The sequence below is a fragment of the Hippocampus comes genome, unplaced genomic scaffold, assembly GCF_001891065.2.
Source record: "Hippocampus comes isolate QL1 unplaced genomic scaffold, H_comes_QL1_v1.1 scaffold31, whole genome shotgun sequence".
Classification (NCBI taxonomy): Eukaryota; Metazoa; Chordata; class Actinopteri; order Syngnathiformes; family Syngnathidae; genus Hippocampus; species Hippocampus comes.
The window spans coordinates 122,944-147,341 of record NW_017806069.1 but is presented as its reverse complement, the minus strand read 5'-3'; the positions used below and the strand labels follow the sequence as shown (position 1 = coordinate 147,341).

The window sequence follows — 24,398 nt, the reverse complement described above, 5'->3', positions numbered from 1 at the left end:
TGGGTGTGTGTGACAGAGAGAGAGGGAGCGATACGGCGTGTGTCTCAGTAAGCCTGAGCAAAGCTGGGAATGAACAAGCAGAAGATTGAAGTAATGACGTGACCCAGATGTCCTGGCGGCAGGCTGAAAATGAGAGTGCAGATCAGGGGCCCTTGTTACCCCAACCGCCCCGACCATCCGGTCATGGGGGTATTTAACAGCAGGGTGTGTGTGTGTGTGTGTGTGTGTGTGTGTGTGTGTGTGTGTGTGTGTGTGTGTGTGTGTGTCACATTTTTAGGAGTTCGTGCTCTCTTTGCTCTGGATTACACATGACACCTTTCTTTTTAATTTACTCTTCAGCTTTTGGAGATGGACTGAAGAACCCGCACCCTCCCGAAAATACCCACTCATGCACCCCGATTTCTGTAAACTCCTTTGGTAGACCAGGTGGCTAAACAAATCACACGCCATCCTCAGCAGGCCACTTTTAACGGATGAGAAGTGTGTGAGCGTGTGTGTGTGTGTCAGCAAAAAAAAAGGGGGACAAAAGACAACAAGAGTTTAATATTTGGGATAAGCTGTGATTGAACATCCAGCAAGATCAGAGCGGAATGATCAAATTCTGCCACTGATAATCCCTCATCTTGGAAAATTAAATACCACTCGGCTCCAACACACACACACACACACACACACACACACACACACACACACACACACACTTACCCTGACACGCACACACTGGCCGAAAAAAGTGGGTCTTAATCTGACCTGTCTCATCACCCCACTTGCTTCCTTAGGGACGTGTTCTGATATCTGATGAGTTTTTCATTAACAAGACTCAAGTCTAATCCTGTGCGAGGAACATAAAATGACAACGGATAAGCCCACACGCACGCACACAGACAGACACAGACAGACACACACACACACACACACACACACACACACACACACACACACACACACACACACACACACACAGTCCTGATATCCAACATGACATCTTTATACACACGTATACTATTTTTTTTAAGCTTTAATCGCCTCTTATCCGTCGTATTCACGCCAGTGTTATGTCTTTGCGTGGCCTCCATTGATGCATTCACTGAAGAAGAAGAAAAAGCCTTAATTTAGACTTTGTGTATTTTAAACAACCATGTGGTGTAGCCTTTAGGGCTAATGCTAACATGAAATATGCAGCAGTGCTTTAACCCCTGAAGCAATGGACTGAACAACAGCTACAACATGCACCCAGACAATATAACAATTCTCAAGTCATATATTCTTGGTCCTCTGCTTAGAATGACTCATATTAGCACCGTCCTGGTGATCTGAGAAGAGTTGAATCGTCTTAATAAACAGCATATCTCTGTATCTCTGTTTGTCTGTCTGTTTTACACTCTCCCCATGTGGCCAAGGTGGTACAACGGCCATTAAATTGTTGCAGTGTGCCAAAAACTGTTACAGAATGTCACTACTTTTTCAAGTACAATACTGTGGAGTGCCATTTTTCCTCATCAAAATACTCATAACATTTTGGTAGTTTTGCGGGGAGTTGCTGAAAAAGACTAATGGAATTCATTTAAACAGCAAAAGATCATTTGAGCAGATTTTTTTGACACTGCAAAACATGGGAAGCTGAAATCTAATTGGACAAAAAAGAAAACATGCTTCTACTCCAAGCAGTGCAGCCAAGGAATCCCGAAATGAAGAGAATAAACTGTTAAGAATAAAAGAAAACATTTATTGGACAAATACTAAAATGTAGGTTTCAAATGCAGCTCAGTGGTTCCGGAAGCGTTTCAGCTCTTGATTGCCCATCACTGCTCAAATACATCTTGTGCATGAGATGGCATTGTGCACAGTAATGATTGCTTGTGTATGTGTGTGTCCTTATGATAAGGTGAGCAGGGATCAATGTGCAAAGTGTCGTGGGTGCAGCCAGCCGTACAAAAAGGAGAAAAGTCAAAAGCATGACTCAAGACATTTTTCGACATGAAAGCGGGGCGCTTCATTTCTACCTTTCGGGACCCTACGAGGGGTAAAATGTGGAGCATCACAGAAGCTTTTTATACACATTTAAGCTTCCCACAGGTGTTTCATTATCGTTTAAAATCTTTTTTGAACTTCACTTTTGTGGGTCGATTTCAAAGTTGTGCCCTCGGGAGCGCTGACGTTTTCGCCCCCGTTTTTTGAACTCCGCCTCGACGGTGCACCAGGTATCAGTGAACGAGCGCGTTGGGAGGTGTCAGATAATAAACCAATGAGCGCGTCGTGTTTGGCTAATTGACATGGAAGGCAGCAAATTAGCTAACGTCTCGACCCGGGGACCTTTCCACCAATCAGCGAGCGCGTACCCAAAATAACACCTCCTCTTGTTCAGCACCCAAAGTCGAAGGAAAGCTCTGCTCGTGGGCCTTTCAATGGAGCAAAGTGTTACGTTTGTCACTGTTGTATAATATTACCCACTTCTCCTTCTCCCCCACCTTTTTTTAAACGGAATTTTCTTGCATTCAATGCTGAGGGGGGCCGAAGTATAGCGTCAAACATGCGTAAAAATCAACGCCATCCAAGCAGGGAACCACCGAGAGAGGATTTAACGCCGCTCAACTGAGGCCAACCTCGAATCATTATTCTTTTCCCTTTCCCCGTTTTGTCCTTCTCGCTCAAATAAGGAAACGTAGCTCCGCAGAGAAGCTTCTCGGGGCTTTTCGACGACGACAAGCCGGCAAAGATTGGATCCGGACTGGTGGAACGACGGGATAACGTAAGTAGCCCATGCTAAATCCGCCTGTGTGTGTGTGTCTGTGTGAGTGTGCTAACACTTTAGCATTGGAGTGTCACTCGTAAGTAGGCCTTTCCGCAGCAACACTGGGATCGTTTTGAGTTACATTAGGTTTTTGGATTTGAGTTAAATTCATCATTGGGTTTTGGGACGAAAATACACGCGCGCATGAATGGATCCTTAACTTGTGCGTTTTAACGCCAAGGCCTAGCAGAGTTTGAAAAGTCTTTAACGACAACAGTGAAGTTTTCAAAGTTACCCCCCCCCCAACCAATCATCACCAGTCGTCGTCATAAACAGCCGCGGTTGCTCCGATTAAAAAGGTTGTTTTTAAAAGTCGGAGTTGGAATGACGTAAACGGGTCAAGCTACATAGTTAGCAATAAAGCTATTTTTGTTGTGGGGCAATGACCCGAAGCCTGCCAGATATGTAATCGAGCGGATTTTTGTCATTGTCACTGTGGAGCAGGTTAGCTTAGCCTCCAGGTTGTAACGATGCTGGGATTACACTCGCACACCGAACGATTTTCAGAGAATCTAATCATCGCAAATAATCCTAACCCCCCCACCAATATGGCGACTGCGATTTGATAGGCGATTTTTTTTTAATTATCAAGGGCCTCTCCCGTGTATTTATTTAAACAAGCACACGCAAAATAATCATCTGTATTAGAATAAAAAAATTGCTAGATTTATTATATTTGAATGTTTTGGTTTTATCGGTGAGTTGTATGCTAAAATAAAGGCAAATGAGCCATGGATAAGATGAAAGACATTTTACGTATCCACTCGAATTAAAAACGTACTCAACATTGACTTGCAGTCTTGTGAAGTGTTCCCGATGACAACTTCACCAAATCGTACCAAACAAGCGTGGTGTAAATGTAAGTCAGTGAGTCAACACAAGCTGTGGCACAGTTTAGGGGTCTGTGACCTCACCTGATGTTGGGCGTGTGCATGGTACCTTGCTCACCAGCTGATAGAGCCATTGTACAGAGACAAAAAAACAAAACCCACGCAGATTTAAAAATGACCCCAAAAAAGTTGATGCATCATGGTTGCTGCCCAAGCAACAAGTTGGTCAGCAAAAAATTATTTAATTCATGGGAGAGTCTAATATCTCCCGCCTTTACGACAATAACACCAGATAAGCGTCACAGAGATACGCAATTTAGTATGTAGGAGATGGGTGGGCTATTTGTACAGCATTTTAGGTCGAAGGTGTCATTTCATCGAATAACAGTTAGCTTGTTACCTTCATGCTAACCTTTAAAGCAGGGATGTCAAACTCAGTTCCTGGAGGGCCGCCGTCCTGCATGTTTTCCAAGTCTCCCTGTTACAATTCAAATGATCAGATCATCAGCAAGCTCTGCGGAAGCCTGACATTGAGCCTGTTCATTTGAATCAGGTGTTTTGCAACAGGGAGACTTGGAAAACATGCAGGACAGCGGCCCTCCAGGAGTTTGACACCCCTGCTTAAAGTGACACGCCATAGATGGGCTAACGGAAATGAGCATAGACGTTATGGCAACGATGCACATTTTCAAACAACTGCTACTTTACCCACTCGGAGCAGCAGCGCATCTAAACACCATCGAGGGACGCTCAGAGGCCGATGTATATTCTTTCTACTTTGTTGGACTGAGAACAAGAATTTGAAAACAGCTAATGTGGTACCCAACTGAAAGTGCGTATCTGGTCAATTCAAATTTGGCTGTATCTGGTCAAAGGCCACCCAAAAACGACGCGCCCCAGACAACGAACTGCCAAATTGCGTGCGTTTACTGTGCGTCGCAGCATGGCAGACCTCCAAACAAATTAGCCATCAGAATTAGTGGCTAGAACCTTCCACGCTAACCGCGTCTCCTCTTCAGAGCAACACTCCGCAGCGTTATGTAATCAACCCCGACCTTCCACTTCCCTCTTTGTAGTTGCTGCTTTTTTGGCAGACGTACGCGTCTGAGGCTGGGTTTCGGGGTCGATCCCGCGGTCACGGGGCGGGGGACGACAAGTGTTTTTTTTTTTTTGTGTGATGGCTTAAGCGGTGGCTTTGCGGCGTTCCCGTGTTAACGTGTCGTGGGAGTATGCCGTGTTTATTTTGACAGCGCTCCTGCCTGTCTCCATTGAGGGCTTTAACGGCAGGATGATGCAATGCCCCTTCCTTCCTTCTCGCTTGCAGCGCTTGTGTTTGAGACACACGGTAGTTTACGGGGGGCGGGGGAATCGTTGTCGATGAATGAAGCTAAGCCTGCAGGGTGGGTGGTTGCTAGGCGACGGCTGCGTGTTTGTTTTATTTTTAACCAGAATCACTGCCGGCCGCGAACATACCAGGTCTCTGCTCTCGCGTTCCTCCCGACGTCGCTCGCGCGCTGAGTGGCGGGCCGGGTCGGGAGGGTTTCATTTTCCACAATGGCGTCGTGGCCCGCCCCGGCCGTGAAACCTAAAGCGGCCCCAGTGTATTAATAGAGTGTTTCCTCACACACACATGCGCGCATTCCGACGAAAACGGTTGTAGAGGCGGCCTTTTTTGGGCACATTCCCATCATGTCGCATGGGAGGAAATCGATATGTCAGATGGCTTTTGTAATGCTGAGAAAACTTGTGTTGGGCATCAAAATGAAAAGTTTCTGAGAATGTTTTGAAGGGAAAATGCCAGGAAGTGCTGCCACTCGTTCAAATTGATCATTATCCATTTGTCCTAAATTGCAACTAATTGCTAATCAAAGCAATGTACAATTATTTTGATGACTGAGTTATCGCTCAGGGACAATGTTTTATTTGAAATTTTGCTGCTGGGGATTTCAACTTCTCAAAAGGGAATATTTTCCGGTTTCTGTCGTCCTCAATGCAAGCAGACTCATTTTCTTTGCGTTTAGTCAAAAAAAACAAAATTTTCGACCGTTGCAAACATCGCCTCCTCACTTGGAGAAGAGTAATCAACAATTGTAAGAGAGTGGGATTGAAAATTTCTACAGAGCCTCTCCACAGACCGAATAGATGAAGTTCTCGAACCTGCTGACTTCTTTTTTCGCTCTTGGAGTCACCAAATGGCCCAGCATGTTGTCAGCGCAAGTCTGACATGAATTTCAGACTATTACAGTTATTCCCTCCCTGATGTCATCACAATTTTTAGACTAATAAAGCTTTTCTATCTATCTTTCTATTTACCAGGTTGCACTTTGACCCACTGCTTACGCTCCGGCGTGACACTGGCTTCCCTAGCCAACTTGGCTAATAGCATTGGCCGCCCTGCGTGGCTCTTTGTATACTGGAAGAGGCTTTAGAGACATTGCCGTAATCCCCCCCCCCCGCCCACTTTCCCCCGCTGCGATCCTTGTCTTTATTGTCAGGAACTGTGGCTCTCTCCGTGCGCTAAGTCATTAAAAGCGCTCCATCACTTAGGCGGCGTTTTAAGTCCTGCCAAAGTGCTGACGCGCACCAAAAAGGAACCGAGCAGATGATTTACAGAAGGCTCATTTCATTGGCTACTTGGCTAATGTTCCAAACACTAAACGGTTTAACGCGTCGTCGTTTTTGTAATGGATGCTGCCTTCACACTGGCAAATTGGTGTCACGGTGGAGCCGGCATTTATTTGCCTGGGCAAAGCCAGAACGGCGGCAGATGATTTTGAGATCTTTGAGAGGTCACCTTAACCACGACGCGGCCCACGATGAAAACGTGTTTGGCGCCACGCTGCTGCCAACGTAACTTCTTTGTGCTCTCCCCCTCGTCTCCCCCCGGTTGGTCTTCAGCTGTAGGCAGCAATGGGTGCGTTCCTGGACAAGCCGAAGACCGAGAAGCACAGCGCCCACGGCGACGGCAACGGCCTTCGCTACGGCCTGAGCTCCATGCAGGGCTGGCGGGTGGAGATGGAGGACGCCCACACGGCCGTGGTCGGCCTCCCCCACGGACTCACCGACTGGTCCTTCTTCGCGGTCTACGACGGCCACGCCGGCTCCCGCGTGGCCAACTACTGCTCCGGCCACCTGCTGGAGCACATCTTGTCCGGCGGCGCCGAGTTCAGCTCGGGGCCCGGCTCCGTGGAGGGCGTGAAGGACGGCATCCGGGCGGGCTTTCTGAAAATCGACGAGTACATGCGCAGCTTCTCCGACCTGCGGCAGGGCCTGGACCGCAGCGGCTCCACGGCGGTGTGCGTGCTGCTCAGCCCCAGCCACCTCTACTTCATTAACTGCGGAGACTCGCGGGCCGTGCTGAGCCGAGACAACAAGGTGGGCTTCTCCACGCAGGACCACAAGCCCTGCAACCCGCGCGAGAAGGAGCGGATCCAAAAGGCCGGCGGCTCGGTCATGATCCAGAGGGTAAACGGCTCTCTGGCCGTTTCTCGGGCCCTGGGGGACTATGACTACAAATGCGTGGACGGCAAGGGGCCCACAGAGCAGCTGGTGAGCCCCGAGCCCGAGGTGTGCGTGCTGGAGCGGGCGGCCGAGGGGGACGAGTTCGTGGTGCTCGCCTGCGACGGCATCTGGGACGTCATGTCCAACGAGGAGCTGTGCGAGTTTGTGCGTTCGCGACTTCTGGTGTGCGAGGACCTGGAGAAGGTGTGCAACGCGGTGGTGGACACCTGCCTCCACAAAGTAAGCTGCAAAAGATGCGAGAGCGAGTTCGTCTGTGTCTTTGGTCCCGGCATTCGCTTGCCTTTGACATCTGCACTGTCACGCTGCAGGGGAGCAGAGACAACATGAGCGTGGTCCTGGTGTGTCTACCCGGCGCTCCCAAAATCTCAGAGGAGGCCGTCAAGAAAGAGGAAGAGTTGGACAAATATCTGGAGGCCCGCGTCGAGGGTCAGCGCACCACCGCGTTTAAATTCAAGCCTCTCCTCGGCTCAGGAAGGCTAACCCGGTGCCCGTTCTTATTTTTCCCCGATTTCCAGAGCTCCTCGCCAACTGCGGCGAGGCCGGAACGCCCGACCTGGTGTCCGTGCTGAGGAGCATCGCCACAGAGAACATCCCCAACCTTCCACCGGGTGGAGGCCTGGCTAGCAAGTAGGTAACACGCGAGGGGCGGGCGATTCGTTGATTTCTTTTGATTCGCAAATCATTGGAGTTGATTTGTCGGGATGAAAGTTAATGCTGGTGAAAGAGCTTGTTTGGTTTCAGGGGAAATCCAGCCGTTTCTAATCCGCTTCTCCTCACGAGGGTCGCCGAGGGCGTGCTGGAGCCTATCCTCGCCGTCTTTGGGCGGGGGGGCATACAACAAAAAGCAAAACAAATTTGGGGGAAAATGATTTCCAAGGAAAAAAAACAATTGGCTCTGATCCTCATGTACACCCACAGGAAGGATAACAATGTGTAGCTCTTAAGCAACCTCCATAAAATCAGTGTCTCTGCATTTTGGCTAAGTGAGTCGCTCTGTGCGTGTATACATATATATATTTTTTTCCCTTGCGCAGACGAAGCGTGATCGAAGCAGTGTACAACAAGCTGAACCCTCACAAAGAAGAAGAAGGGGTGAGTCTGCAGTTCTTTCTTCTTTATACCCCCAACCAAAGCACTCACCTCTTCATAACCGCTCACCTCTTCATGTCATCCACACATGCACTCCAGCTGTGTGTGTGTGTGTGTGTGTGTGTGTGTGTGTGTGTGTGTGTGTGTGTGTGTGTGTGTGTGTGTGTGTGTCTTAGTAAGTTTCCTAAGGTGTGTATCTCGGGCTCCACGTTAGTGAGAGTGTGTACGCACCTTGGGGGGTGTGTGTCTTTTCTACTGTCTGTGGGTGTCTCTGTGCATTCATTGCAAATATGGCGACGGGTTGATGTTCAAGCTAAAGAGGGAGCCGAGGCATGACGCCATGACAAGCCTTCTTTTGACGCAATAGTGTGGGTGCGTGCGTGCGTGCGTGTGTGTGGTGGTGGCGGCGGCGTGTGCCCCCAGCAGAGTCTGACCCCCTGGCGTGTTACCTCAGGCTTGTGCGGGGGGAGAGGAGGAGAGTGAGGAGGGAGAAGGCGGCAGCGGCCCGGCGGCTCACCTGCTGGAGGCGCTGCGGCAGTTCCGCCTCCACCACCGGGGGCAGTACCGCGCCGCCCTGGAGGATTCCCTGGCCGCCTACCAGCTGCGCCCCGAAGGAGCGGGCCAGCGCAGGAGAACCGACGGCGGAGGCGACCACGACGACGGCCGGGAGCGAACCGCCTCCCCTCCCTCTCCCCCCTCGCCCCCGCCCTCACCCGCCGCTGCCGAGTCCGACGCCTGCCAAGACGCGCTCGCTCCTGAGTCCGATCCCGCCTTTTGACTCCTGTCTTGACGGACCGCTCCTTCTCCTCCTCCTCTTCCTTTCCTCCTCGTCCTCGTCTTTTCCTCCGTCACATCGTTACTCTCGATCCTGAGTTTCAGAAAACGTTCGTCTGCTCACGTTCTGCCTCTTTAGTTGACACCCGGGGCCGATGTCAACTTCCTGTTCTGCGCTTCCACCCCCCACCCCGCCCCCTTCTTGCTCGCTTGTCAGCCAGCCAGGCACCCGTTTTGACACTCGACCGAAAACGACCCACCTTTTCGTCCCATGCACTTCCAGGTGGCAAAATTGACATTGACGTTTCAACAGGTCAGTTGATAGGGAAAAATGGAGGAATGGCACATAGGAGTGCCCTTTTGGCGCTGAAACGGATTGCGTGCTGTCGAGCTGACGTTAGCTAGCAGGCTAGCCGTTCGGCTTTGTGGCTTCCAAAGATATGCCACCTCGCTCAAACGTTCTGCTGGAGTTGATCGCGATTTTGAAGGAAATATGGAAAAAAAGCACAACCTTTGGTTATGTCTAGTTTTGCAAACCCCAAACTGCATTTTTGATGTTTTTAGTTAAGGGTTTTTTTTTTGTTTTGCCATCTGGAAGTGTTTATTGTTAACAAACATGAAAAGCTTCATGGCGAGAGTGCCTGCATATAAGTGGAGCCTTGGCTTGAGCATTACTTGCCGGTACCCCCAGTTGCACCCCCCCCCCCTTCCTCTTATGCCCCACACCCAACTTGCACTGGATGGGACAAAAAGGGGACACTCAGAACTGCTATCCCGGACACACTCCACTATTTTCTTTTCACACTCAGAACACACTCTTGTGTCAGTGTGCGTGTGTACGTGTGTTGGTATGCAAGGTGACATGTTTGTGTGTGTGAGACTGAGCAGGTGACCAATGATTGCTGCTGAGATTATCCTTTTTTTTTTTTTTTTTTAAACTGCAAATTGTCTCCTGTCTGTGCGTGTAGTTGTGTGTGTGTGTGTGTGTGTGTGTGTGTGTGTGTGTGTGGGTGGTTGGGTTTCGAGGGTGTCCCCACTACCCGCGTCATTTAAAAATGAGAGCCACCTTGAGGCTTCAATGTTAGCTAACACTCCATCCATGGGAAGTTGAACACAAACACACCGAGCGTTAATTATTGTAAGGTACACACCGAATCAGGTCACACATGTATCCAAGGCACTTTGCGTGTGTGCGTGCGTGCGTGCGTGAGTCCGGTTACATGGGGCCAAATCAGTCTCGCATGGTAAATAAAAATGATTTCAGGTACATTGCTATGTCGTGTCTTGTGTGCGAACCGGTCCCCCAACATCCTCATCGTCATCCTCATCCCAATGTGAATTGATGGACGTGGTGCAGATGAGAAATCTGACACAAGAACAGTGGGTATGATTCGGTGCCGTTTTCCAACCTATTTAACGGAAGGAGGTGGTGACAAAGTTTCAGAACCGGCCCCAAAGGTTCTTCGACCGCTCCGAATTCCGAGCTTCAGTTGTGGCTCTGTCCGATTGAAAGCAACAGAAGGAACCCAATTTGGACTGCAAAACTTTCACAAAAGATGCTAATTGACTCTTCCGAAAGCCACAGAGACATTATTTCCGCCTCTGAGCAAAGCTTGCCCCTCCCATACCCGTTTTTAAGTCCCGACAGGTGTCCCGGCGACACCCGGCAAGGTGAGTCGCCGTTAGGTCGTTTGTCCCGTCATCGGACTCGGTGCAAAGATGCACCCGCTGCTTTGGAGTGCAACCCGGCGCTATTTAAAGCTACCCTTGAAACTAACCGTCTCCCTCCCTTCTCTTTGACCCGCCCAGTGCGCCAGCGAGCCGGAAGACCCCTGGTAGCCGTGGCGACCGCCTGCGTCCCCCTCCGCCGAGGCGCTGGATTGCATCCGGAGCAGGAGGAGGAGGAGGAAGAGGCTCTCCCTTGCGCCATGTTCTTTCTCCACTTTAAGGGGACTTTTGGTGTGTGTTGGAGTGTGTCGGTTGTGTGCGCGCACGTTGTGTGTGTGTGTGTGTGTGTGCGCGCGCGCGCGCCTGTGCAGGTGGGACGACAACATGACGCGCATCCACACATGCAGACCGCCTCAAATTGGGAAGGGGAAATTGTCAAGATTTTATGGACTGAAGCATTGTGATGGTCAAGATTTTTACTTTTTTTTTTTTTTTCCTCCTCCCTGAATAATCGACGCCTGACTTCACAATGCCGTGAGGACCGCGCGTGTGTCACAGTTTGTCATTTTTCTTTCCCCCCCTTCTTCCACGCCAAACACGCATTAACACTTTCCGCACGTGCTGTATGTGTTGTGCCACCCACGCAGGCCGCGCTGCATGAGGACTCCACATGTTCAAAGACATGTCATTGATTGATTGACACTGACTGACTCCGCCCCCCTGACCCCGCCCCCCTTCAGCAGCTTCTGGACTCTTGAGGTGATGATCAGACATTAAGGAAAGGCAGAATGGATCTTGTGGACGTGGGTAAGCGTTTAAAAGGGGTGCTTAAGAGTGTAGTATCACTGGTTGGACTTTCTGATTGTTGGTGAGGGGGGAGGGGGCCGTGACCTTACGTACCCTCCCTTTCCTAGCACACTTGGAAGTGCACATGGCGGCATGTTGTTTCAATTGTTTTTTTTTTTCCTCCATCGTCCATGAGGTTCCTTAGCCGCTCGCTTCGTAGAGTGAGTGAAGTGGTCGTTTTAAAAATAATTCAGTACGTTTCTGGTTCTCATGTTTGTATTGCTGTTGTTTGTTTGTTTGTTTGCACTCAACATTTGATTACAGAAAAAAGCGTCTATATATTAAATAAAACGAGAGAAAAGGGGAAAGAAACCCCGCCACGGTCAAGTGCTGGATATCCTTTTCTCTCCCGCGAGGAAGTGCAGTGGGTGTTTTCAAAATAAAAGGTGACGAGGAGAGCTCAGTGTTGTGAATATTAGCTTGAGAAATGTTTTGATCACTTTTTTGTTCTCTGACATTTTGTGGCGTCTTAGTCTCAAGAAATCCTATTTGGGCAAAAATCGAGATTAAAAGAAGCCGATATTTTAGTTCTTCTTTTTCTTGTTTGAGGCAAGATGACCCTGTTAAGAATAAAACAGGTGCTCACAGCATATGCTGCTTTTGCTAAAACGATTTGGGCCTTTGCACTCGAATAACGTTGCGCTACCACAAAATTGGAGCCCCATCTAATCTGTGACACTCGTTTAAATCATAATCACATTGCGTCTTTAAAGTCTTCTCAATCCTCGGTGGGATTAGAGGATTTGTGTTCAAATGTGAATGAGCAATCCAAATATACTGTATGAATAATACAGTACAGTGGATGTTTTTTTTTTTGGGGGGGGGGTTACATTCAATTTGGATGATTGTTTGGCACACGCGCGCCCACAATCCACTTAAGGGTTAGTGATGAAACGATGTTGACCCGTTAGAAAGTAGCATATGCGCACCCTAGCCGGGGGATCGTATTTAATCTCCTCCCCTTTCATTCGTTTGTGTCAAGAAAAGCAAACAAAACACACCAAAATGCAGTTCTACCGTGCTCACCAATTAGCAGGCATCCAACTCGATTCGCAGCGCCACCCATGTCACTCACCAGGCCAGAGCCTGCGTTTGAAAGCCACAAACACTCAGTCACAGATACTCCATTAAGTGGAGCCTATCCCAGCTGTTTTCGGGTACACGCTGAACTGGTTGGCAGCCGATCGCAAGGCACACCTCGACAAACAACCGCGGGTGCTTACAATCACAACAACAAATATTTTCAACTGACTCCCACAAAAATGAGTCCTTGTTTTGATTGTTGCCATTTACTGTCTCGGTCTTTATCATTGCTCTTTTTATTTGTTTAATCTTATGGAAATTCTGCAAAATTAGTCGTCCCAATTTCTATGCATGGTTACAAATTGCAGTGCCCCCCCCCCCACCCCTGCCACCGTCCCTCGGGCGAATGCCCACGCTCAGCTCTGCGTGAAGCATATGATTTTGAGTGGAATAATTTAGAAGATGAGCGGCCGGCCATTGTTATCGGGATAATCTGGCTCTTGCTGCTCAGATAGGTTAACATGCGGCGGATTAGAGGGGGATTACCCCCCACCTTCCTAAAACCAGACAAGACCTGCCCCAAAAAGCCCCCCCCCTTCACTCACAATGTCACCCCACCTTTCGCCTGTTTTTTTTTTTTTTAATTTAGCTTTCTCCATCTCCTTTCACGCATGTCGTTTTTGTGTGTGTTTAAAAGCCACCAAAGACGATTTAGCGGATGTTTAAATCGAACCTTAATATCATATTTTGACCTTCTTCGCTGGCTAAAACAAATGGTTGCCAAAATATTGGAAAAGGCCTCAATTTTGTCCATCTGTGAACTTAATCTCTGACAGTATCAATCAAAAATGTCATTGAGGGCCTGGATTATTTTGTCCATCTGTGAACTTAATCTCTGACAGTATGGATTGGATTTTGTAGGTGACTCTATGAGGACATGCTTCTGCACAACACTGCAGATGACAAACTGCTGTATGAATTACTCAAAACTGTTCCTGAGAAAAATTCAAAAGTATTACAAATAAAAGACGTTAGGATTTTTTTGGGGGTGGGGTCGAAACAAATTGGTGCCACTCATTTCAATGAGGAAAGATGTTTGACACTATTTTGAATAAATACGAATTGCCGTTGCACAACAAAGCATTCAATTCGGTGATCTATTTAAAAGTAATAAAATTTGAAATATATCGTTGGTGTCCAACAAAAAAAAAAAACATTTTCAAAAAGTAAATTTGTTGAATGTTGAAATGAATAATCCTAGATCTTAGTAAGAAAATTTCAAATCTATATATATATATATATATATATATATATAATATATATATATACACACACACACACACACACACACATTTTTTTTAAATTCAAAGTCATGTTTAGCTTTGTGTGGCCAATCATGCTAATGTCTACCTTGCGTTTGTCCATTAGCAGATATCGATTTGTGCTCCAGCTGTTTGTTTTTTTTTGTGGCTTGCCCGGCCACGTTCACCGTCAGTTATTTCAGCCATCACGTGACACTGTCGTGACTCCCCATGCCCACACGGGGCCCAACATCTGCCCCAATCTGCGGATTTATTAGTCAAATTATCTGATTATCTTGTTTGTCCGTTTTGTGTTTTCATGTTTGTGTTCACCCCCCGCCCCCACCTGTCTCCATGTTGTTTGTGCACATCTGCGACACCCGCGGCATTGGTCCCTTCCACATGTTCCACCTGACAATACCTGCAGGCGACTGCCTTTTTTTTTTCCTCTCATTTTTGATTATCTCGTGAAGCCCAGATGTTTTTATTTTTACTTCCTGACGCTATGCTAAGCTAATGCCTCTTGCCCCCCTACACACACACCACCACCACCACCACCGTCCTACCCCCTGCCCACACCATTGTGCCAAAAACTCTGCTGGCGAGTGCACACCAAACAAAAGTCCCCCAAAGAGGCAGGAAGTGATTAGCGGCTTAACGAAGACCGAGGAGGCTCAGGGTGACCCCCGTGCCCCTCCTAATGGCGTCAGGTACAGTTAAAGTTTGGTTGAGGTGGGGGAGGGGGCTTAAGAGGTCAGTGTTAAGTTGTCAGAGGTCAGCGGAGAGGTTAATTGGGGGCTGGGTTTTTTTGTTTTGTTTACCGCAGAGCAAGGATAAGCACTCCGAAAGTGTCGTCCATCTTTACACTAATTGTTCCGCCTCTGAAAGGGGACAAGCGACTTGATTGTCGCTTGTGTGGACCCGTCATGGTGTGGATGACTCTTTTATAGGGGTGGGGGCAAAATTGCTTTTTCAATGTATTTTGGACCGCTTAATCCAGCTACGTGACATCGCCACAATACAAAATATAAGCAAAGCAGAAGAAGAGATGAAATGCTCTTAAAAAAAAAAAAGAAAGTTCAATGTTCTAATGTTACAAATACAAAGTAGTACTTTAATGTAAATAAAGTCATCATGTCACGAAAATAGTCAAACTGGGACGAGGATGAGACCGGTAATTTTACCCAAATGACGCACGCTGTAATGACCTTGTATAAATAAGACTTTTTGTAAAAATGGAAGTCATTTTGACTATTTTCACAAAGTTGTGTCCACTTTGGTTGCATTTTTCCCCCCATAAAATGACCACTTTTTCATAAAACTGTTCGAACTATTCAAACTTTTTGGGAAACATTTTCCATAAAATTATATGTACAGTTGTAACGTCACAATTTTATCTGTTGTAATATTTTTTGTAAAAAAATATTGAAATTTCCCACTTTTTTAATATTGTGAAGGAAAATAACTTTCTTGTCATATATCTATATCCGGTAAATGTGCGCCTCTTGCGTCTTCTTTAGCTCTTCAAAATAAAAGAAGACCTGATAATGTTTGCATTGTAACCAAAGTATAATTGATTGACACAAGGTCTTTTTCCTTACGCTCATGACAACGTAAAACGGATTTAAGTGCAAGATGAAGGGATTACCTCGACAAACATCATCTGCAGTGAAAAAGTGGCGCAAGATTTGCCAACAACGCAAACCAGCCCCCAAGGCCCGTCGTTGCGGCTAATTGGACGTAACCCCTTTCAAAGCACCCGCGGGACCCCTTTCTTCACACCCACAGCACATCTGCATCGCATCATCCGGCAGAGTTGACGGCAAAGGGGGAATTGATGTGCGATAAATTCGACAAAAGTATGTCATGGCTCTTCATTTTGCCCCGCCTCCAAAACACATTTGGACCGTTCAAACGTATCGATCCCTGACGTGAACTGCCCTTCCGGACCCCCACTTGGCCAAAAGTGGCACGCTCCCAAGCATATGCCGCTGCCGGCCCACCAACATGTGTTAATGTTGATTGAACGATGCGCCGCCATTAGACTAATGTTAGCCCCGCTTTAATCCAAGCATCGACGAGAATGCGGATTTGCGCCCAGTTTTAACAATATGAGAGAACAGACAAAAGTGATTAGAGCGGCGCGAGATACACGCGCCGTCCGTCCATCAGCCCGGCTCCCTGTCCGTCCATGTCGATTGATCGCTATCTGGCCACAGGACATCTTGTTAATTGTCGCCGGGGGTGTTGGAGCCTATCCCAGCTGTCTTCGGGCAGTAGGCGGGGGACACCCTGAACCGGTTGCCAGCCAATCGCAGGGCACACAGAAACGAACAACCATACGCGCTCACACTCACACCTAGGGACAATTTGGAGTGTTCAGTCAGCCTGCCGTGCATGTCTTAGGAATGTGGGAGGGAATCGCGATACCCGGAGAAAACCCACGCAGGACCCGGGAGAACATGCAAACTCCACACTGGAATTGAACCCAGTGCACTGTGAAGTTAACGTGCTAACCACCTTAACTCTACTTTTCAAAATAAAACAGCAAATTGTGCAATTACGCCCAGTGAAACATCCCCAATTTAACTGATTGACTTTTGACTTTTCCATCGGTCGTCACATCGTAACAAGTGAATTCTAAATGGTCGGATCAAGTGGTGTCCCCCGAATGGTTTTCAGGATCGTGCGGGCGGGCGTCTCGCTGTGGATGTTTTGATCGAGAGCATGGTCAGTCTGTCCAATCAGAAGTGCGAGCGACGGTCCCGCCCTCCCTCCAAGGTGCACTCAAAGAGCGCATCCCCCAGCGGCTTGTCTCCACACGGTCCGGGCGTCTCCGTCCCTTCCACATGGTGTTCAGGTCGCCCCTCGACTTCTTCTCCGCCTCCCGCCTGCTCTTCCCCCACCCGGCGGATGGCCCCTCCGGCGACCCCCCGGTCTCCGGCGCCCCTCTGCCGGGCCTGTGCTTCTCGGCGTCGCAGATCGCCAGCGTGTGCGAGACGCTGGAGGAGACGGGCGACGTGGAGCGCCTGGCGCGCTTCCTCTGGTCCCTCCCGGTGACCTCGGACGGCCGCGACTCCATCTCGGAGCACGAGTCGGTGCGGCGCGCCCGCGCCGTGGTGGCCTACCACAGCGGCAGCTTCCGCGAGCTCTACCGCATCGTGGAGACGCACCGCTTCACGCGGGCTTCGCACGGCAAGCTGCAGGCCATGTGGCTGGAGGCGCACTACCGCGAGGCGGAGAAGCTGCGCGGCCGGCCGCTGGGCCCCGTGGACAAGTACCGCGTCCGCAAGAAGTTCCCGCTGCCGCGCACCATCTGGGACGGCGAGCAGAAGACGCACTGCTTCAAGGAGCGCACGCGCGGGCTGCTGCGCGAGTGGTACCTGCAGGACCCCTACCCGAACCCCGGCAAGAAGCGAGAGCTGGCGCACGCCACCGGCCTCACGCCGACCCAGGTGGGGAACTGGTTCAAGAACCGCAGGCAGCGAGACCGAGCCGCGGCCGCCAAAAACAGGTGAGACGCTTCCGCCGGTGGGGTTGCTTGGGGGCGTTTTTAACTGACACACGCGATGAAAACTTGGAACCGTGGCTGTTTGCCCCTAGAATTGTGAGCCTAAACGAGCTTCACTGTGATCCCCTCACCCTCGGAGTGGCTTTACTATAGCCGAGGGCGGCGCCCCGCCGGCGGCTGTAGCCGTGCGTAAAAGGAGCATTCACGCGTAAAAGCGCGCAGGCATTCAAACTTGTTGGTTTGGGGGAATGTCGATCGAGCAGAACTAACCGCGTCTGTCTCAGACTCCAACTGCACTCTCGGGGGGGACATGTGAATTTCTCGACACTCTTATTTGGCTTTAAAGGACAATCACGTCAGGTTTTGCCCATGCATTGAAACTTGTCTTTATGCTGTTGAACGATGGCGCATTTAGCGTTTTCCTTATCTCAAGTGTTTTTTCTTCTCAATGTTGACTCTAGAATGAAAATAATGCCACTTTATTTTTTTTTACGTAATATTGAAAAAATGATTCACACTAACAATTGAAAAGAGAATTTCCACTTTTCATTTTGTTTCTTGATATACCCTCAAAGCTTCAAAATCACAATCTTTGAAATCTATTTTCATTTTATTTTTTCATATTATTCTTCGTCTGAACTTTTTGTCTTGTTTCCTCCATTTAAAAATCATCAATTTTATCGTCACTAACCATTTTCTTACATAGCTCACTCAAGTTGTTTGTGTAAAAAAAAGCATTCATATTTCTCCCTTTCCTGACTGAAATAGTGTTAATACTTTTTTCTCCAATATTGTCTTTTTACGTTAGCAATGTGAAAGTACAGTCGAATGCAAATAATGCACAACTTTTTTTTTTTTTTTACCATTAAATTTTTCATGTACGATAACGAATCCTCATTGAAATTAACAATTGAGAGCACGTTTGTTTTTCCCCATTCGGCAGCTTCAGAATCATGCAACTTTTCATTCAGGTCTTTTTTTTTTTTTTTAATCTTCAATATAACTCAAAAGTGCACATATTTCCCGCCCCTGCTCAGGTTGCAGCACCACCGGATGTGTTCTGAGGGCGTCGGTCATCCCCTGGGCGGAGGGGCGTGCATGAGTCCGGACGCGAACGCGGACCGAGCTGACGGCCAAACAGTCCTCTCGGTAACGGACAGTGACTCGGACCTGGAGGTGTGATTCATTCTTCTTCTTCTTATTATTATTATTATGAATAATGATACGAATAATATTGGAAACAAATCGACTCTGGATTCAAAGACCCTGTTGTGGTCCCACCCAGCGGGAGGAAGGTGAGAGCAAGCAATAAATCTCCCCCGATCCTCGCCCATTGACACGTTCCCCTGCGTGTGGCAACCATATTCAGATCTTTTTTTTTTTTTTAATTATTCATATCTCCCGAGTATCCACAGCTGTAGACAATCACTCAAAAGCTTCATCCCTCGTCTTGAGTCCTGTTTTATTCAATGTTGACTTACGATGTTTTTATTTACTTGAAATCAAATGTTTTGCTATTTTATATAAATAAAAGTATTTAATGTAAGTGAATTCTCTTCCATGAGCGCTTGTGTCTTGTTGGGGATTTTCATTTTTAATTGTTGATTTAAATTTTTTTTTTTAATATACACACACTGCAGAAACATCCATCCATCCATGACATGAACCACTTTATCCTTACGGGTGTCACAGGCATGATGGAGCCTTCTTCCCCAGAGGTTGCCAGCCACTCGCAGGGCACACATAGACGAACAACCATTCACACTCACAATCACACCTTAACACAATATAAAGTGTTCAATAAACCTACCATGCGTGTTTTTGGAATGTGGGAGTTAAACCCGAGGACCCGGAGAAAACCCACGCAGGCACAGGGAGAACATGCAAAACTCCACACACGAAAACAATGGCCCGTAATCGAACCCATGACCTCTCTGCACTGTGAGGATGACGTGTTAACCAGTTGTCCACCAGCCTACCGGGCCTCAGTGAGAAGTCATTTTGAGCTAGTCAGAAATCGAAGTAAATCATGGTGGTGCTGTCGTTGCCTAGGTAACGGCGAACCTACCACTATTTCGTCACATCTCAGTAGTTTTCCCCTCCCGTCACGGAAATTTCTCAAGTGTCGGTGAACACACCGTGCTGCTATCTGACGTCACATCCTGGAAGCACATAAGCCTGGGTGACGCGCCAAAATGGCCAGCAGGGGTCGCAGTTTCACTGGCTATTTTCACCAACATTTACTGTATTGATGTTTGTACATTTGGATTTCAATAATTTTCCATACAATATGTTTTATGTGTACCCACTAGCATGTGAACACGGTATTCTGATTAATATTGCGTTTGTGGAATTTGAATTTACCCGGAAAAAAAATTCACCAGTTTTTATTAATCAGAATACCGTGCTTAGACTTAACGTTGGCACATCAAACATATTGTAAAGAACCTTATCGACTTGACTTCCCCTTTAAGGAGAAAAGTGCAGACTGAAATGTATTTAAATGTAAAAGCAAAAAACAAATTAAAAAAAACATCGACGAAATAGTTATTTTATTAACTTGTTTGGTAGTCCTACAGTGAAGCAAAAATCTAATTGCAGAAGTGCTACATTGGCATGAACGCCGGCTACACTGACAGACACGACCGCGTGTACGCGCCCCACCTCAGCCTTCCTCTCCTCGGGGCCGCGCGCGAGTGACGCGTTTTGCGCATTTCCTGCGGGCACGCGCGGAGACGGGAAACAGAGGCTGACGGGGGCGCGCGCGCGCTTAGACACACTCAAACACACGCACACGCGCGCGCGCGCACGCTCACACACCCATATACACGCTCACACACACGCTCACACACACTCCGAGGAAATCGAACGATGGCGAAGAAACGAACGTGAATGATGGACTCGTGAACGCCGAGGAACCGAACACGCACCCATAGCGGACTACTCGGAGCCGTCGTTTGGACGAGGGAGCGAGCCGTGAATTGAGCGGTTAAGCGGCGGGAGATTAATCTTTCGAATCGGAGGGGGGAGCGACAGCCCACAAACTGGGCCCCGGAGACTGGAGCGCCAATCCCGGATGGCTAGGCGCGGCTGCTCCCGCTCTCCCCCACCCTGAGCCCGAGCAAGGCACACCGTGGACGTGTGTGGTGTGTATGCGTAAGTGTAGGGGTGGCGGGGGGCGGGCGACGGAAGAAGACCGCTCACGGGAAGCCGTTAGTCGGCGTCCCGGCTTTGTGATCCCCGGCCTTGTTTTCCACTTGTGCCCCAGCACAAACAAACAAACAAACAAACAAACTAGGGATAGGACGTCTTCATCTTTGTCATCCTCAGACCTGAGTACGTGCACACGGCTGCTATGTCTGCAGAGTCCAGGCATCATTATGGGATGTAGCCCCTCTGTGGAGTGAACGCCCCCTCACCAGCTCCCCCATTTCCCCACTCCACTCATTGGAAGGAAGCTGTTTGGAAAAGGCACAGAAAGCTCAAGGCAGGAAGGAAGGATCAGCCATGCCGGTGTTCAGCGGTCTCCTGAAGGTGCGAGTGTGCGAGGCGGTGGACCTGAAGCCCACCCCATGGGCTCTGCGTCACGCGGTGGGCAAGAGTGGCTCCTTCCTGCTGGACCCCTACCTGGCGCTCAACCTAGACCAGACTCGCCTGGGCCAGACGGTCACACGCACCAAGACCAACAGCCCCGCCTGGCACCAGGAGTTCTGCACGGAGGTGCGCGAGGGCCGCAGCCTGGAGCTGTCCGTGTTCCACGACGCGCCCATCGGCTACGATGACTTCGTGGCCAACTGCACCATCCAGCTGGAGGATCTGCTGCAGAACGGGACGAGGCACTACGAGGACTGGGTAGGTGGGCTTCGCTGCAGCTTCTTGGGATCTTGTGACCGTGAGAATATTGATGTCTTGGTTGCATTTAATGGTCTTTGGTTTGAAAGTGGAGGATACAGTTAAAGAACACGTCGCGTATATATCATTTCACAGATTTTGTGTGGTCAACATGCAGCACAGGAAGTATTTTACTGGCCCTGTTACGTGACTGCGGATAATTTGGCCTAAAGTAGTTTGCCTTTCATCTTCAGGAGTTCTTGCATTGTCAGAACAGTAAAGCTAAAACTGAAAAGTGGCACCAAACCGGGTACTACCCCCCCACCAAAAAAAAAAAAAACCTGCAAATTTTAGCTGCTATCAAAACTGGACACTCAAAACTAAGTACCAAAAATCACATACTGCCAATGCCAGGTGTCCTATAAACTCCAACCAAAAACAATTACCAAACCCACTTTTGCCAAATCAGGCACGACTAATTTGTCATGTCAAATCTGCTTCTCCCAAATCAGGTACTGCCAAAACCAGTGACCAAACTATGCCTTAGCAAAACCAGGTTCCAAACGGGCTAATACAAAACATAGATACCAAATCAGGTACCTCTGAATAAGGTGCTTAATAAATCAAAAACTAACCACTCAAACCTGGTGTGCCCAAAACCAGGTGCCAAACTAGGTACCGTAAGTACTAAAAGAGGTGGCAATCAAGTGCTCCCAAAACCACATACGATCCCGGCTACGACCAAATCCAGGTGCCAACAAAGCCGAACCGCTCCAAGCTGTTCACTAAAACGTTTGTTGCGCTATCCCAGTGTGTGCTGATCTTTTTCTTTTTTTTTTTCCCTAACTTAAAATCGTCCACCCCATCTAATTCACCACATCCCTGGTGCCGGTCCTCCCTGCACAATTCTTCGCATTCCTCCCGAGGCTGGAAGGAACGGGAAGTTTCATTCCCGAGCGTCCAGGTTGCAAAGCGCATGTAGGCTGCGCATGTAGCCCCCCCCCCCCCCACTCCTACCCCCAACTGAAGCTCTTTTCGGGACTTCTGGTTTCTTGTCATGTAATCAGATTTGACTCGGTACCGTGATGTCGGAACAGTGCATCCGTATGTCGCCACGTATAAAAGGCCCCGTTTGTTCGGGGGCCTGAGAGTTTCTCCTCAGCGACAACATGTGATCTTGTCACCCCCCACCCCCCACCCCCCCGGGACTTTTGTTTTATCTCGTCTCACTTCATGTTCCAACAAAAGGGGAATTCTGCCGGGCATTCTGGGTTCAATTAGCTGCATGTGCTTTCTGGAATTTAGCGCTGCAGATGCCTACGTTTTAATCAAGTGGTGCCTTGAATTAATTCATTTCAAGCTCATAACTCACTTTAGCACCAAATTCTGATGCCAAATAGCGAGTACCACATCAAGGTACCAAATCATTTACTACCAAATCAGAATGGACCAAAACTAGGTGCGAAATCAAATCAGGCAAAACCAAAACCAGGTGCCAAACCAGGTACGAACAAAAGCAGGCATCAAAACAGGTACAAACAGAACAAAGTGTTCAATCAGTCACTACCAAAAGCAGGTATAAAACTACGTACTACCAAAACCAGATGCAAGATCTGGTCCCTGCAAATCCAAGGGTCAAACCAGCCACGACCAAAAGCTGGTTTCCATATTTTACGACACATCGGATAAGTCCAAAACACATTGATTGTTTTTTAATCGTTCAGTTGCTTGCTGTGCGACACGATTGAGAAGGAAGCGTGCGAGAGAAAATGTTTCGGCACGTCGGCGAGGCGTTTTGTGACACGATGCTAACGCCACCTTTCGCTACGTATGGTAGCCTATAAATAGGTGGAGGCACGCTCGCACCCTCGCTTGCCCAAGCTAAGGTCAGACCGTATGGATTACTCTGTTGATTGACCGTCCTCGTATTGATTAGCTCGCCGGTCAATCATTACATCACAGCAACGCAGCCCCCACTCCTCGGCCGCCATACTCGTGTGCTGTGGCCATGTTTTGAATTTTCACCCAATTTTCAACGTGGGCTGTTAACCTTTCATAGAAAAAAATTGAAAACCATCATCGCTGTTTTCGGTGCAAAGCTCGTGTCACCAAACATATTTGTTATTATTTAAGATCGCCTAAACGGAGTCGAAAGTTCTAAAACAAGATTGCCAAATTGTACCCTTCACCACCGCTGCCTGTCCCTTTTCCGTTCCGTTCCCTCCGTCCATCCCGAACAGCAGACTCGCCGGCCGGCCGGCGGCGTCATCGCATGGGTGAAATATTAACCAGGCTTTGATGCTTATTAATTGCCCCCCAGCCCTCCCTCGCTCCCACCTCCAACACCCCCCCCCCCCCCGCCCCCAGTAATTGAGATGCTCTGTGAAGAGCGTCCCTATGGCGACGCTGACAGGCTGTCCCCTTGGTGACAGCCACTCACCTACAGACCAAGAGGAGGAGGAGGAGGAGGAGGAGGGACAACAAAGTACGCATGAAGGATTTCTGAAGGAGACCTTCAAAGATGCTTGTCAAAGGGATTCCATATTCACGTGAAATTGAATGATTTATTTTCAACTTTGGACATCGCATATCACCAGTTCGACCAAATCCAAGTACTGAACCGGGTACTCCCTAATCCAGGTGCCAAATTGGGGTCTATCAAAACTAATAGTATCAAAAATAGGAACCAAATACGTGCGCTTACATCTTGTGGTGCGTTTGCTGTCATCGGGATGACACGGTAGCGCTCAACAGTGTGCGTGCGTGTGTGCGGAGGCGTCGGCTTCGGAAAAAAACATCTTAATGTGGTAAAAATGGGGAATCTTGTTGCGGCCTTGGCGTTACTTTGCTCTCTCGTCTCAGCATTGGGATCTCGTCCTTTGTTTGTCCACACCGAGCTCGTTCTAGGGACTCGCCGCCCATCACGGCAGAAGCGACAGTATCTGGACTATTGTCCGAGAAGATGCCGCGCTTCACTCTCCTGCGAAGGCGTCGCATGCAGTAGTCGCTTTATTATTGCCTCTGCGTGTGCGCGTTGACATCGGTTCCGGTACTTTCTTCCTTTTTAGTCTCATCATGTCGACACTTTTGAATGCACCGCTCTTTCCGTCACGGTGCCACGCCATCTTAACCGAACACAAACACACACATACTTGCCAGGATTAATGTCTGAAATACAGCCTTTAGTGTCCCGATGTTGCCGGGTGGGAGGG

At 48.6% G+C, this 24,398-nt stretch overlaps 3 protein-coding genes across 5 annotated transcripts in view; all 3 read left to right on the top strand.

Annotated features, from left to right (window-relative positions):
• The first annotated feature begins 2,335 nt into the window (after positions 1–2,335).
• On the top strand, positions 2,336–11,918 carry ppm1bb (protein phosphatase, Mg2+/Mn2+ dependent, 1Bb). 2 transcript variants are annotated; one of them, XM_019893750.1, is made up of 6 exons: positions 2,336–2,749; positions 6,520–7,362; positions 7,452–7,569; positions 7,659–7,770; positions 8,178–8,235; positions 8,687–9,308. In XM_019893750.1, the coding sequence occupies exons 2-6, from the start codon at positions 6,532–6,534 to the stop codon at positions 9,008–9,010; spliced, it is 1,443 nt and encodes a 480-aa protein (XP_019749309.1). In that variant the 5' UTR covers positions 2,336–2,749; positions 6,520–6,531; the 3' UTR covers positions 9,011–9,308. The 2 variants fall into 2 exon arrangements, with proteins under 2 accessions (XP_019749309.1, XP_019749310.1); XM_019893751.1 differs by lacking the exon at positions 8,687–9,308 and adding an exon at positions 10,816–11,918 and having other exon boundaries at positions 2,337–2,749.
• A 4,359-nt stretch (positions 11,919–16,277) lies between these two features.
• six3b (SIX homeobox 3b) lies at positions 16,278–18,874 on the top strand. Its single transcript, XM_019893752.1, has 2 exons — positions 16,278–17,358; positions 18,393–18,874. The coding sequence occupies exons 1-2, from the start codon at positions 16,694–16,696 to the stop codon at positions 18,535–18,537; spliced, it is 810 nt and encodes a 269-aa protein (XP_019749311.1). The 5' UTR covers positions 16,278–16,693; the 3' UTR covers positions 18,538–18,874.
• Positions 18,875–20,122: 1,248 nt separating this feature from the next.
• prkcea (protein kinase C, epsilon a) overlaps positions 20,123–24,398 on the top strand; it is an 18,539-nt gene continuing 14,263 nt past the window's right edge. The window contains exon 1 of one of the 2 annotated variants that reach the window (XM_019893745.1): positions 20,123–21,207. In XM_019893745.1, coding sequence (XP_019749304.1) covers positions 20,863–21,207 — 345 coding nt within the window. In that variant the 5' untranslated portion in view covers positions 20,123–20,862. The remainder of the gene's footprint in view (positions 21,208–24,398) is intronic. The other variant, XM_019893743.1, reaches the window with a different exon arrangement.